This window comes from Lethenteron reissneri, chromosome 57 (genome assembly GCF_015708825.2).
Source record: "Lethenteron reissneri isolate LAM-NWPU_2019-01 chromosome 57, ASM1570882v1, whole genome shotgun sequence".
In the NCBI taxonomy this organism is placed as follows: domain Eukaryota; kingdom Metazoa; phylum Chordata; class Hyperoartia; order Petromyzontiformes; family Petromyzontidae; genus Lethenteron; species Lethenteron reissneri.
Genome location: NC_083835.1, coordinates 8,155,951 through 8,170,284, shown reverse-complemented (window position 1 = coordinate 8,170,284; position 14,334 = coordinate 8,155,951). Strand labels below are relative to the sequence as shown.

The following is a 14,334-nucleotide window of genomic DNA, read 5'->3' as shown; positions in this document are numbered from 1 at the left end:
TCAGAGTATGAGAGCTCGGGGTAAGCATCTACACTATGGGAACCTCATTTGCCAGTAAAAATATGATAATTGGTTCTTTACCCTTCTATCTGGCAACAAAACTGACACCTTTTTTTACAAGGAGTCATGTTTGCATAGACCGCAATACCTGCAGTCATAATACAAACAAAAGAACATAACTCTGATACTGTGCACTGTCCTTGAAGTTGATTGGTCCACACCCGAGACAGCTTTCCTTAGAGCCTAGTCTCATATGGGTTGGACCAGATGACGCCAAAAGGCGCACAACTCAAAGACAATGCACCATCAGAGTATGAGAGCTCGGGGTAAGCATCTACACTATGGGAACCTCATTTGCCAGTAAAAATATGATAATTTGTTCTTTACCCTTCTATCTGGCAACAAAACTGACACCTTTTTTTACAAGGAGTCATGTTTGCATAGACCGCAATACCTGCAGTCATAATACAAACAAAAGAACATAACTCTGATACTGTGCACTGTCCTTGAAGTTGATTGGTCCACACCCGAGACAGATTTCCTTAGAGCCTAGTCTCATATGGGTTGGACCAGATGACGCCAAAAGGCGCACAACTCAAAGACAATGCACCATCAGAGTATGAGAGCTCGGGGTAAGCATCTACACTATGGGAACCTCATTTGCCAGTAAAAATATGATAATTGGTTCTTTACCCTTTTATCTGGCAACAAAACTGACACCTTTTTTTACAAGGAGTCATGTTTGCATAGACCGCAATACCTGCAGTCATAATACAAACAAAAGAACATAACTCTGATACTGTGCACTGTCCTTGAAGTTGATTGGTCCACACCCGAGACAGCTTTCCTTAGAGCCTAGTCTCATATGGGTTGGACCAGATGACGCCAAAAGGCGCACAACTCAAAGACAATGCACCATCAGAGTATGAGAGCTCGGGGTAAGCATCTACACTATGGGAACCTCATTTGCCAGTAAAAATATAATTGGTTCTTTACCCTTCTATCTGGCAACAAAACTGACACCTTTTTTTACAAGGAGTCATGTTTGCATAGACCGCAATACCTGCAGTCATAATACAAACAAAAGAACATAACTCTGATACTGTGCACTGTCCTTGAAGTTGATTGGTCCACACCCGAGACAGCTTTCCTTAGAGCCTAGTCTCATATGGGTTGGACCAGATGACGCCAAAAGGCGCACAACTCAAAGACAATGCACCATCAGAGTATGAGAGCTCGGGGTAAGCATCTACACTATGGGAACCTCATTTGCCAGTAAAAATATGATAATTGGTTCTTTACCCTTCTATCTGGCAACAAAACTGACACCTTTTTTTACAAGGAGTCATGTTTGCATAGACCGCAATACCTGCAGTCATAATACAAACAAAAGAACATAACTCTGATACTGTGCACTGTCCTTGAAGTTGATTGGTCCACACCCGAGACGGCTTTCCTTAGAGCCTAGTCTCATATGGGTTGGACCAGATGATGCCAAAAGGCGCACAACTCAAAGACAATGCACCATCAGAGTATGAGAGCTCGGGGTAAGCATCTACACTATGGGAACCTCATTTGCCAGTAAAAATATGATAATTGGTTCTTTACCCTTCTATCTGGCAACAAAACTGACACCTTTTTTTACAAGGAGTCATGTTTGCATAGACCGCAATACCTGCAGTCATAATACAAACAAAAGAACATAACTCTGATACTGTGCACTGTCCTTGAAGTTGATTGGTCCACACCCGAGACAGCTTTCCTTAGAGCCTAGTCTCATATGGGTTGGACCAGATGACGCCAAAAGGCGCACAACTCAAAGACAATGCACCATCAGAGTATGAGAGCTCGGGGTAAGCATCTACACTATGGGAACCTCATTTGCCAGTAAAAATATGATAATTGGTTCTTTACCCTTCTATCTGGCAACAAAACTGACACCTTTTTTTACAAGGAGTCATGTTTGCATAGACCGCAATACCTGAAGTCATAATACAAACAAAAGAACATAACTCTGATACTGTGCACTGTCCTTGAAGTTGATTGGTCCACACCCGAGACAGCTTTCCTTAGAGCCTAGTCTCATATGGGTTGGACCAGATGACGCCAAAAGGCGCACAACTCAAAGACAATGCACCATCAGAGTATGAGAGCTCGGGGTAAGCATCTACACTATGGGAACCTCATTTGCCAGTAAAAATATGATAATTTGTTCTTTACCCTTCTATCTGGCAACAAAACTGACACCTTTTTTTACAAGGAGTCATGTTTGCATAGACCGCAATACCTGCAGTCATAATACAAACAAAAGAACATAACTCTGATACTGTGCACTGTCCTTGAAGTTGATTGGTCCACACCCGAGACAGATTTCCTTAGAGCCTAGTCTCATATGGGTTGGACCAGATGACGCCAAAAGGCGCACAACTCAAAGACAATGCACCATCAGAGTATGAGAGCTCGGGGTAAGCATCTACACTATGGGAACCTCATTTGCCAGTAAAAATATGATAATTGGTTCTTTACCCTTTTATCTGGCAACAAAACTGACACCTTTTTTTACAAGGAGTCATGTTTGCATAGACCGCAATACCTGCAGTCATAATACAAACAAAAGAACATAACTCTGATACTGTGCACTGTCCTTGAAGTTGATTGGTCCACACCCGAGACAGCTTTCCTTAGAGCCTAGTCTCATATGGGTTGGACCAGATGACGCCAAAAGGCGCACAACTCAAAGACAATGCACCATCAGAGTATGAGAGCTCGGGGTAAGCATCTACACTATGGGAACCTCATTTGCCAGTAAAAATATAATTGGTTCTTTACCCTTCTATCTGGCAACAAAACTGACACCTTTTTTTACAAGGAGTCATGTTTGCATAGACCGCAATACCTGCAGTCATAATACAAACAAAAGAACATAACTCTGATACTGTGCACTGTCCTTGAAGTTGATTGGTCCACACCCGAGACAGCTTTCCTTAGAGCCTAGTCTCATATGGGTTGGACCAGATGACGCCAAAAGGCGCACAACTCAAAGACAATGCACCATCAGAGTATGAGAGCTCGGGGTAAGCATCTACACTATGGGAACCTCATTTGCCAGTAAAAATATGATAATTGGTTCTTTACCCTTCTATCTGGCAACAAAACTGACACCTTTTTTTACAAGGAGTCATGTTTGCATAGACCGCAATACCTGCAGTCATAATACAAACAAAAGAACATAACTCTGATACTGTGCACTGTCCTTGAAGTTGATTGGTCCACACCCGAGACAGCTTTCCTTAGAGCCTAGTCTCATATGGGTTGGACCAGATGACGCCAAAAGGCGCACAACTCAAAGACAATGCACCATCAGAGTATGAGAGCTCGGGGTAAGCATCTACACTATGGGAACCTCATTTGCCAGTAAAAATATGATAATTGGTTCTTTACCCTTCTATCTGGCAACAAAACTGACACCTTTTTTTACAAGGAGTCATGTTTGCATAGACCGCAATACCTGCAGTCATAATACAAACGAAAGAACATAACTCTGATACTGTGCACTGTCCTTGAAGTTGATTGGTCCACACCCGAGACAGCTTTCCTTAGAGCCTAGTCTCATATGGGTTGGACCAGATGACGCCAAAAGGCGCACAACTCAAAGACAATGCACCATCAGAGTATGAGAGCTCGGGGTAAGCATCTACACTATGGGAACCTCATTTGCCAGTAAAAATATGATAATTGGTTCTTTACCCTTCTATCTGGCAACAAAACTGACACCTTTTTTTACAAGGAGTCATGTTTGCATAGACCGCAATACCTGCAGTCATAATACAAACAAAAGAACAATCAACTTCAAGGACAGTGCACAGTATCAGAGTTATGTTCTTTTGTTTGTATTATGACTGCAGGTATTGCGGTCTATGCAAACATGACTCCTTGTAAAAAAAGGTGTCAGTTTTGTTGCCAGATAGAAGGGTAAAGAACCAATTATCATATTTTTACTGGCAAATGAGGTTCCCATAGTGTAGATGCTTACCCCGAGCTCTCATACTCTGATGGTGCATTGTCTTTGAGTTGTGCGCCTTTTGGCGTCATCTGGTCCAACCCATATGAGACTAGGCTCTAAGGAAAGCTGTCTCGGGTGTGGACCAATCAACTTCAAGGACAGTGCACAGTATCAGAGTAATGTTCTTTTGTTTGTATTATGACTGCAGGTATTGCGGTCTATGCAAACATGACTCCTTGTAAAAAAAGGTGTCAGTTTTGTTGCCAGATAGAAGGGTAAAGAACCAATTATCATATTTTTACTGGCAAATGAGGTTCCCATAGTGTAGATGCTTACCCCGAGCTCTCATACTCTGATGGTGCATTGTCTTTGAGTTGTGCGCCTTTTGGCGTCATCTGGTCCAACCCATATAAGACTAGGCTCTATAGAAAGCTGTCTCGGGTGTGGACCAATCAACTTCAAGGACAGTGCACAGTATCAGAGTTATGTTCTTTTGTTTGTATTATGACTGCAGGTATTGCGGTCTATGCAAACATGACTCCTTGTAAAAAAAGGTGTCAGTTTTGTTGCCAGATAGAAGGGTAAAGAACCAATTATCATATTTTTACTGGCAAATGAGGTTCCCATAGTGTAGATGCTTACCCCGAGCTCTCATACTCTGATGGTGCATTGTCTTTGAGTTGTGCGCCTTTTGGCGTCATCTGGTCCAACCCATATGAGACTAGGCTCTAAGGAAAGCTGTCTCGGGTGTGGACCAATCAACTTCAAGGACAGTGCACAGTATCAGAGTTATGTTCTTTTGTTTGTATTATGACTGCAGGTATTGCGGTCTATGCAAACATGACTCCTTGTAAAAAAAGGTGTCAGTTTTGTTGCCAGATAGAAGGGTAAAGAACCAATTATCATATTTTTACTGGCAAATGAGGTTCCCATAGTGTAGATGCTTACCCCGAGCTCTCATACTCTGATGGTGCATTGTCTTTGAGTTGTGCGCCTTTTGGCGTCATCTGGTCCAACCCATATGAGACTAGGCTCTAAGGAAAGCTGTCTCGGGTGTGGACCAATCAACTTCAAGGACAGTGCACAGTATCAGAGTTATGTTCTTTTGTTTGTATTATGACTGCAGGTATTGCGGTCTATGCAAACATGACTCCTTGTAAAAAAAGGTGTCAGTTTTGTTGCCAGATAGAAGGGTAAAGAACCAATTATCATATTTTTACTGGCAAATGAGGTTCCCATAGTGTAGATGCTTACCCCGAGCTCTCATACTCTGATGGTGCATTGTCTTTGAGTTGTGCGCCTTTTGGCGTCATCTGGTCCAACCCATATGAGACTAGGCTCTAAGGAAAGCTGTCTCGGGTGTGGACCAATCAACTTCAAGGACAGTGCACAGTATCAGAGTTATGTTCTTTTGTTTGTATTATGACTGCAGGTATTGCGGTCTATGCAAACATGACTCCTTGTAAAAAAGGTGTCAGTTTTGTTGCCAGATAGAAGGGTAAAGAACCAATTATCATATTTTTACTGGCAAATGAGGTTCCCATAGTGTAGATGCTTACCCCGAGCTCTCATACTCTGATGGTGCATTGTCTTTGAGTTGTGCGCCTTTTGGCGTCATCTGGTCCAACCCATATGAGACTAGGCTCTAAGGAAAGCTGTCTCGGGTGTGGACCAATCAACTTCAAGGACAGTGCACAGTATCAGAGTTATGTTCTTTTGTTTGTATTATGACTGCAGGTATTGCGGTCTATGCAAACATGACTCCTTGTAAAAAAAGGTGTCAGTTTTGTTGCCAGATAGAAGGGTAAAGAACCAATTATCATATTTTTACTGGCAAATGAGGTTCCCATAGTGTAGATGCTTACCCCGAGCTCTCATACTCTGATGGTGCATTGTCTTTGAGTTGTGCGCCTTTTGGCGTCATCTGGTCCAACCCATATGAGACTAGGCTCTAAGGAAAGCTGTCTCGGGTGTGGACCAATCAACTTCAAGGACAGTGCACAGTATCAGAGTTATGTTCTTTTGTTTGTATTATGACTGCAGGTATTGCGGTCTATGCAAACATGACTCCTTGTAAAAAAAGGTGTCAGTTTTGTTGCCAGATAGAAGGGTAAAGAACCAATTATCGTACTTTTGGTTCTTTCGGTAAAGTCACGTAGGTATAAAATAAAATACATTTAATCACGGCGTTTCGGTCGCAACACAAGCAACCGTCATCAGGTGGAACAGATACAGCAGAACTGCTGACATAGGAGAAAAAGCTGCTGCAACAAGAGTTTATATCGGATTTTAGTGGGCTCAACCCAATGGTAAAGTGGGAGGAGCTATAAAAGGAATTTGTACATAAATGTAAATGTGAGAGATTAGCATGTCAATGTGAGAAGATCCCCAGCCACCGGGGGTGGTGGGAATCCTGTGCCTTGGCTGCCTCACAGATGATGTACTCGGAGAGTCAGAAATAACAGCTGAAACAGGCAGGTAGGATGGAAACATCACAGTCATGTACGACTTTACTTGGTTAATAACGTCCTTCCAATGATTGCTCAGTTTGTATCCATCTTCCCGGTTGAAGTTATGTCCGTTTATATATCTGGATGGCTTCATGAACAAACATTTTGATAGTAGCCTGACGGTTTCCAGAGTCTCGGAAAAAACAATATCATGAGAGCCCACAGCGTTATAGCAGTGATCAGCCATGGCAGAAGAGTTAGTTCCTCCGGCGGCTGGGGACCCCACATTGACATGCTAATCTCTTACATTTACGTACAAATTCCTTTTCTAGCTCCTCCCACTTACCATTGGGTTGAGTTCACTAAAATCCGATATAAACTCTGGTTGCAGCAGTTCTTTTCTCCTGTGTCAGCAGTTCTCCTGCTGTGTCTGTTCCACCTGATGACGGTCGCTTGTGTTGCGATTGAAACGTCGTGATTTAATTTATTTTATTTTATACCTACGTCACTTCACCGAAAGAACCAAAAAGTATGGATCCCTGCAGTCACGAAAACTTCAGATCTAGATTGAATATTGAAACGGTTGTACGCCGTATGGACCTGAAAACTCAATTTCCCTGTACAAGAATGTGGGGTTAAACCATCAGTTCCAGTGCATTGTCTGACACCACCGTGGGATTTAATGGTTCCCCTTCTCCACCCGCATTGAGAAAGGCCCAAATAATTTCGAGCCGAGCTACAGAATCATAACTGATTGTCTGTGATTGTAACGCAAGAGTAAAAAATAAAAAAAGCTGCTTAAATGATGGGAATGATTCGAACCCAGGATGGCCGGCGTGCCAGCTCAGCACCTCTGACCTCAAAGCCACCCCGGACCACCTACCAACCCGGCGACCCGAGTACAAGTCAAGCTCATGGCCGCCACCAACACTGGCGACGATTATCTGAAACCGGACCTGGGGGGCTCTCCCCTAGGTCGATTCGGCCTCAAATGAGTTGCCTGCCATGGCGCGGAAACATCGCCAGGCAGTGCCGGATGAAGCTAGTGCTGGGCCTGTAGCATATGTTTATAAAGGAGCCCTAAATAAATAAATCACATAAATATGAAAAGACAAATTTTTTACTTGCACAGTAAAGCCGTTGTAATTGTTTAATTTGCTATACAGCCAGATAATGACAAATTGCTAACTTTAAACACCCGGTCATTCGTAAAAGTTGAAGGCGGTATAGTATTACAGTAATAGAGCAAGTGCAGAATCACTTAACCGGAATTGATAGCTTGAAAGCATTTAGCACGGGGCCCTTTAAAGTGTGGGGCCCGTAGCTACTACACATGCAGCTACTTTTGCTGCTAGGATAATCCGGCACTGTCTCTGGGGCATTGTTTACTGGCCAACCCACCCCCTTCATAGGTTCTGCTTGCAATCAGACACTTGTCCATAATAGACACTTGTCCCTATAGTCTGTGAAAGGTTCTTCCCGGGGTGGGGTGGGGTGGGGGGTGATCATCTTTGCCTCAATACCTTCATCTCTGTCCAGATCTGGAGCGCGTTCCTCGGCATCCAGTTCAGTGACGCAGACCTCCAACGGCTGTGGGTGCGGCAGCTCCTCAGCCATGCCAGGGGCCGCATCACCCAGGTACCCCCCTGCGCAAAGGGGCTCAACCCCAATCCGCCCGTCCACTGCGCACCGCCCTAGGAGCAGGAAGGACATTCGCGTCCTGTCCTGTAAACCCACCGCGACTTGACGCGACCTCCACGTCCGCACCTCGACGGACAGGTGGCTGATGTCCCCTTGCGTGACACGAGCCGAACTCGGCACAGGCCTGTAAGTGGGGAGAGCCTGTGGAGCTCTCTGTGCGCATAGGCTCACCCGGAGGCTCAAGCGCAGAGGCTTGCAGGCAAGCCCAGAGGCCCTCAGGCTCACATAAAGGCCTACAGGCAAGCACTTAGGCCCCACTGGCTTGCGCAGAGACCCTCAGGAAAGCCCAGTGACCTACGGGCAAGCCCAGAGGCCCACAGGCTCGTGGAGAGGCCCACTGGCTTACGCAGAAGCCCAGAGTCTCGGGAGGAGGCCCAGAGGCAAACCCAGAGGCCCACTGGCTTACACAGCGCCCCCAGTCTCGGGCAGAGGCCCAGAGGCTCGCTAATAATTGACCGGAGTATATTTTGTCGTAGGGCTGCTGCAATGACATAAGTGCGTGTGCAGGGTGCGTGTGTGTTGTGGGGAGCGGTAGTGTAGCAGTTAGCACGATGTGCTATGAACCCGGTGGCCCAGGTTTGATTCCCGCTCACGGCCAACACCCAGTGATTATTATCCGAACAGGTCTTGGGGCCTCCCCTAGGTCGACTCAGCCTCAAATAAGTACCTGGTGTGGTGTGTAAGTAAACCGCCACTGGGGAGACAAAGGCGGTCTGGTGTGATGCTGGCCACCCACCCCCTTGTGTGCCATTCCAGCCTTCATAGGTGATACTACTCACTAACAGCACTTGCCCCCTACAGTTTGTTACAATCTACACGGGGGGATCTTTCTCTTTTGTTGTGTGTGCACGTGCAAGGAGGAGCCGCAGCAGCAGCTCGACGTGTTCCTCCGCGCAAGGCGGAAGGGCGCGACACTCCACCCGGTGCTCTACGACTGTCTGGAGAGCGCCGCTCTGGATGCCGTGTGGTCCATCTGCCAGGTGCATGGGGACAGAGTTGGACAGAGGGATGCACAGAGATTAGACAAACACAATGGTCCTGCACCACCCCCCCCTTCCCCTGTACAGTGTGAGCAGACTGTTGGGGGGGGGGGGCAAGTGCTGTTCGCGAGTAGCTATGCCTGTGAAGGCCGCTATGGTAGCACATGATAGGGGTGGGTGCCCAGCGCCACCCACGGCCGCCTTTGTCTCACACAACGGTAGAGATGCAGATGCACAGAGATGATTATGGTGAGACAAGATGCAGAGAGACACGGAGACAGAGACGTGGAGAGACGCATAGAGATTCAGACATATACAGAGAGATAGACACACACAGCCACAGAGATGCAGATGCGCAGAGATGACATGGTGAGACAGGATGTAGAGAAGACACGGAGACAGAGACGTAGAGAGACACATAGAGATACAAAGAGACACACATATAACGACAGAGATACAGATGCACAGAGATGACAATAGTGAGACAAGATGCAGAGAGACAACAAGACAGATGCATACATACACGGATACAGACACATAGGGAGATGGAGACAGAGAGACATAGAGATACAGAGAGATACACACACGGACAAATGAAACTAAACGCTTTGACTCATTTCATTTTAGCAAGTAAGGCCCACCGAGCTACTTCATAGCTCTTGTTCAGAAGCCACATTGGCCACAATTGATAGTTCAACAGAGTGGGCTTATCGCGTGAAAATTTGAAGCAGCAGCCGAATAGAGCAATCCCTCACCAACCTCGGGAGGTTAAGTTCCTGGAAACGGCTGCGGTAGGCAAATCTGTGGTTGGTAAAGTAGGGGTTAGGGAACCATGGCCAGGTCACACTCACCATAGCCTCACCAAGATATCCTTTTGTTCACTAAACACAGAATAAACATTACACGATAACATAATAACACCTAAATACACGTTAAATTAACGTTACATATCCGTAATAGTGAGGGGAGGAGACCACGATGTTGATGTCAATGAGATGATGGGGGAAGGGCTCGTTTGAAGGAGGAGGAGGGGGGGGGGGGCTCAGCCCCCACTTCCTCCGGGTCATCAATGCCAGATGAGTGGGCAGACGAGGAGGTAGGCACAGACAGCTGATGAGCTACGCAGCACCACAGACGTGTAGATGCACAGAGAGATAATATAGAGAGATGCAGAGAGACCCAGAGGTATAGAGAGAGAGACACACTACGACGCAGACATGTAAGAGACATGTAGACTGATAGATACGTAGATAGACATATAGATAGACGCCTGCGTAGGATAACGCAGCGGCAACCTCGATTACTACATAAAGGAATGCCTCTCTCCGTGCGGCTTTTTTCTTTCTCCCCTAGAACAAGGAGGAGGAGCTGGCGGAGAAGGAGCTTCAGAAATGCAGCAAGGTGCTGTCGCGCATCCTGGTGGAGGCCTGGCCGAAGAGGGACGGCCAAGCGAGCACGGAGCACGTGGAAGTCGTCCTGCACCTGCTGGGCTGGAGGCTCTCGGCACGCTTGCTCAAAATGCACGGTTGAGTTGTCCACCGCACGGCTCTGGGCGGGGAAGGGGGGGCGTGGGGGGCTGGCGGGCCCGGGGGTCCAGCGTGGGATGCAAGGATCCCCCCCCCCCCCGGGGTAACCCTCCCCCACACCGAGCATCATGAGTTGGGATTTTTGTCGTGAAAATTGGGGGAGATCTTACGACGATGATGACGACAATGACAATGATGACAACGATGATGATAATGACAATGATGACGACGATCATGACGACAATGATGAGGATGATAACGACGACGATGATGATGATGACGATGATAACGACGACGATGACGACAATTACTACGACGACGAGGATGACGATGATGATGATGACACAATCCCCGCAGGCACCAAGCGCCGTCTGACGGACAGTCTGACAAGAGAGGCGATGGTGCTGATGCGGACTGCCCTCAAGACGTTTCAGCAGCTGGTCAGCAAGATCCTGGATGGCACCATCTCTCTGGGCGTCCTCCAGCTGGTGCTGGACAGCACGCTCAGCTTCCGCGCCATCTACAGCGCCATGCAGAGCCACGGTGAGACGACGACCCCCGCGCCTCTCGCGGTGCACCGGCGCTGGACAGACATCATGGCACCCCCGGGGATTAGCGCCTTGACTGCGTTATGCGCATGGGAATTTCCCCCCCCCGCCCCCGGCGGTTTGCAGACGACGCGTTCCAATCACCGCGCGTGCTGCCCGGGCAATGGCGATTGGTCGCTGCGATCAGCGCGTCAGCCTGACTTTCCTCGAGGGTGTCGCTGTCTGCCCGCGTGTGGACGGAAGCCCTTGTGGGGCCTGTAGAGTTGCGCTGCGGCCTGTGGAGAGCATCCCTGGATGGCCCCGGCTTGGCTCGCCACTCGCAGATCTGCAGTTTGTTCAGAAACGTCTTCGGCGTCGATAGTGACGTCGTACTCTTGTAGAGGGAAAGAGGAGGGACGACTTAGAAAGAGATGACTCGGAGAGATGACGTCTCAGAGGTGTCAGGAGGAGGTACCAAAGATGAGCAGCAAGGCAGCAGCAGCCGCACTACCGACAATTGCCCAAGCTCTGCGGTCCTCTGCATTTGAAGATGAGTGATCACAAGTGGGGCGAAAACTGGAGTGCCCGCAGAAATCGCGCACATGTGAGGGGAAACACTCTATCCTCCGTGTGCAGACTACATTTATTTTATTTTATTGAGCTCCGTAGCTCTGTATCAGACGGGACCTAGCCGTCACGAATGATAGCTCAACGGAGTGGTTCATCACGTGGGAATTTTTCAGCAGCCAAGCACTCTCAACGCACGTCTCTAAATGTGGAGGGAAAAAACCGGAGGACCCGGAGGAAAAATCCGCGAAATATAAAGGCATCGTCGGGGTTGGGATTGAACCCAGGGCCTCCTGTATACCAAGCAAGGTAGTTAACATCTCACTACCGTGGTGCCAGATGGAGATTAGTCCGCAATTTGATGTGCCGCCTTCTCCTAGCAGACCCAGGGTACGGCTTCTCTTCGGCACCCACCCATAGGGTTAGGAAAGGGAGTTTCACTCCATCCGTGTGTGTTCCACCAACCCTCGCTGCTACTGCCTTCACAGTTCTAGATCACTACAGGCAACCATGTGCAGCAGCGTGCCCACCACCACCACCACCTCCACCGCCACCTCCATCTCCACCACCAACTCCACCGCCACCGCCACCACCACCACCACCGCCACAACCCTCCACCACCACCACCACCACCACCCCGTGGCTAAACAAGGTGACGCTGCAGGTCCAGACAGGCGAGAGATGGAGCTTGTGCTGGCGCGGAGGCAGGAGGAGGTGACAGCGGTGCACGAGGAGGTCCGGAATGTCAAGGCTCTGGTGCGCATGTGCCACACAATTGAGGACATCATCCAAGGTGAGGAACCCTCTGGGTTAGATCGTGGCCACGTCAGGTCAGAGGTCGGAGACTCTCGGCCGTGGTAACACCGGGGAACGTCGGAGTGCACCGAGTCAATGGCTTCAGACAGAGCCAGAGAGTTATGTAGTGAGTTCAACTGAGTCGCAGACGTATTCTTTGGAGGCAACACATGTATTAATACCAACACAAGGGGTAACTGCCCCTTTACACAATAACAACCTAGGGTGGTGGACCACCAGGCTAACTGCACTAATTACACAGTAACTAGCTACAATGGATCGGACCACAGCTTAGGTCCAGGTCCACGTGTTGGAGACTGTAGGATGTAGGACGTAGAACGTAGATTTCTTGAGGGTGAACACCAGCAGCTGTTCCCTCTCAGGGACCCAGCTTATATCCTCTGCAGCATAGCTGGCCCCGCCCTTAGCCACGACCACCTTCTAGAATCCTCGAGCAGGATCTCGACCCTGACATGTAACCACCCCTAGCCCCCACCTGGGGCCCCTATGTAGACTTATCTCGTCACGTGTCCTCTGGGGTCAACCAGAGTGCCACGGCCTATAAAAACCCCATTCCTGTGACTGGCAATCTCACACCCTATTCTGTAGGGGCCGGCACTGCACGCAGAGCGCGGTGCCACTCAGTGCTGCCAGTCAGCGCTCACCGAGCCCCACTAGGGCCACTACTGCCCCCACATCCACGTGGTGCCCGCGATGTCTCTACATCGCACGCCGTGCCTCTCTAGGGCCGGCATTAGAGTGACATCCGCGATGTCACTGCAGTTACATAGAGAAATCCGTAGGCTCACATAGAGAGAGCCATAGAGTTACATAGAGAGCCATAGAGTTACATAGAGAGAGCCGCAGAGTTACAACAAAAGTGCTGATTGGTCGCATAGAGACCCGTAGACTCGCATAGAAAGAGCCGTAGAGTTGCATAGAGAGAGCCATAGACTCGCATAGTGAGGGCCATAGGCTCGTATAGAGCCTACGGCCCTCACACAGAGACCCACTGACTCACATGGAGACCCACTAACTCACACGGAGACCAACTAACTCACACAGAGAACCACAGACTCACACAGACCGGTTGTGATTAAACTGGGGTCTCGAATGCAGTCTTGGGTCATGCGCATCGGAGGTTCAGGTGAAGGAGGCGGTGAGCTTCCTAAAAAAAATCCCTGCTGCTGAGCAGAGACCCCTGGAGGCAGGAAAGAGTCTGGACGAGGACGGTGGGAGGTTTCCAGAGACTTACCGTCACGTCGTGGAAAAGAGGAGCGTCGTTGTCTACCCCCTCCCCGCCTCCGCCCCACACCCTAGTGGACGTGTCGGTGCTGGAGAGTCGGTGCAGGCGCAGCCTCGTGCCGTGCCCCCTCCGCGACCTCGTGCTTGCCAAGCGTGGCCCGGCCTGGTGGAGGCGCAGCGACTCCGGCGGTGCCATCGTGGTCACCCACTTCCGCATGAGCTCTGAGCTGTGCCAGTTTGCCCGCGGCTGCTCACTCCTCTCGCGCAGCGCGGCCTTCTGCCAGCTGTGGAAGGAGGCGGCGCTGACTGCCCACCGCGGGGCTCTCCACCTGGTAGCGGCGGAGGCCGTCCGCCAGTACGGCACCCGGGGGCCGGCGTATGAGGCAGTGGCGACGGTGGCGGTGGCCAGTGCGCCGACGCTCACGTCTCTTGACTGCGTGTGGCTCGAGGTGTGGCGGCCGTCGCTGCGCGCCGCCAGGTCGCTGCTCGTCGAGCTGCGCAATGGCGCTGCTCGCCTCCACGACATCCGCCGCCTCTTCG

At 49.3% G+C, this 14,334-nt stretch overlaps 1 protein-coding gene across 1 annotated transcript in view; it reads left to right on the top strand.

The window, feature by feature from the left end:
* The window catches only part of LOC133357227 (E3 ubiquitin-protein ligase rnf213-alpha-like), a 34,000-nt gene extending 23,336 nt beyond the window's left edge, over window positions 1–10,664 (top strand). Inside the window, exons 13-15 of the mRNA XM_061575056.1 lie at window positions 7,993–8,091; window positions 9,012–9,134; window positions 10,488–10,664. Of these exons, the coding sequence (XP_061431040.1) occupies window positions 7,993–8,091; window positions 9,012–9,134; window positions 10,488–10,664 (399 nt within the window). The remainder of the gene's footprint in view (window positions 1–7,992; window positions 8,092–9,011; window positions 9,135–10,487) is intronic.
* The last annotated feature ends 3,670 nt before the right edge of the window (window positions 10,665–14,334 follow it).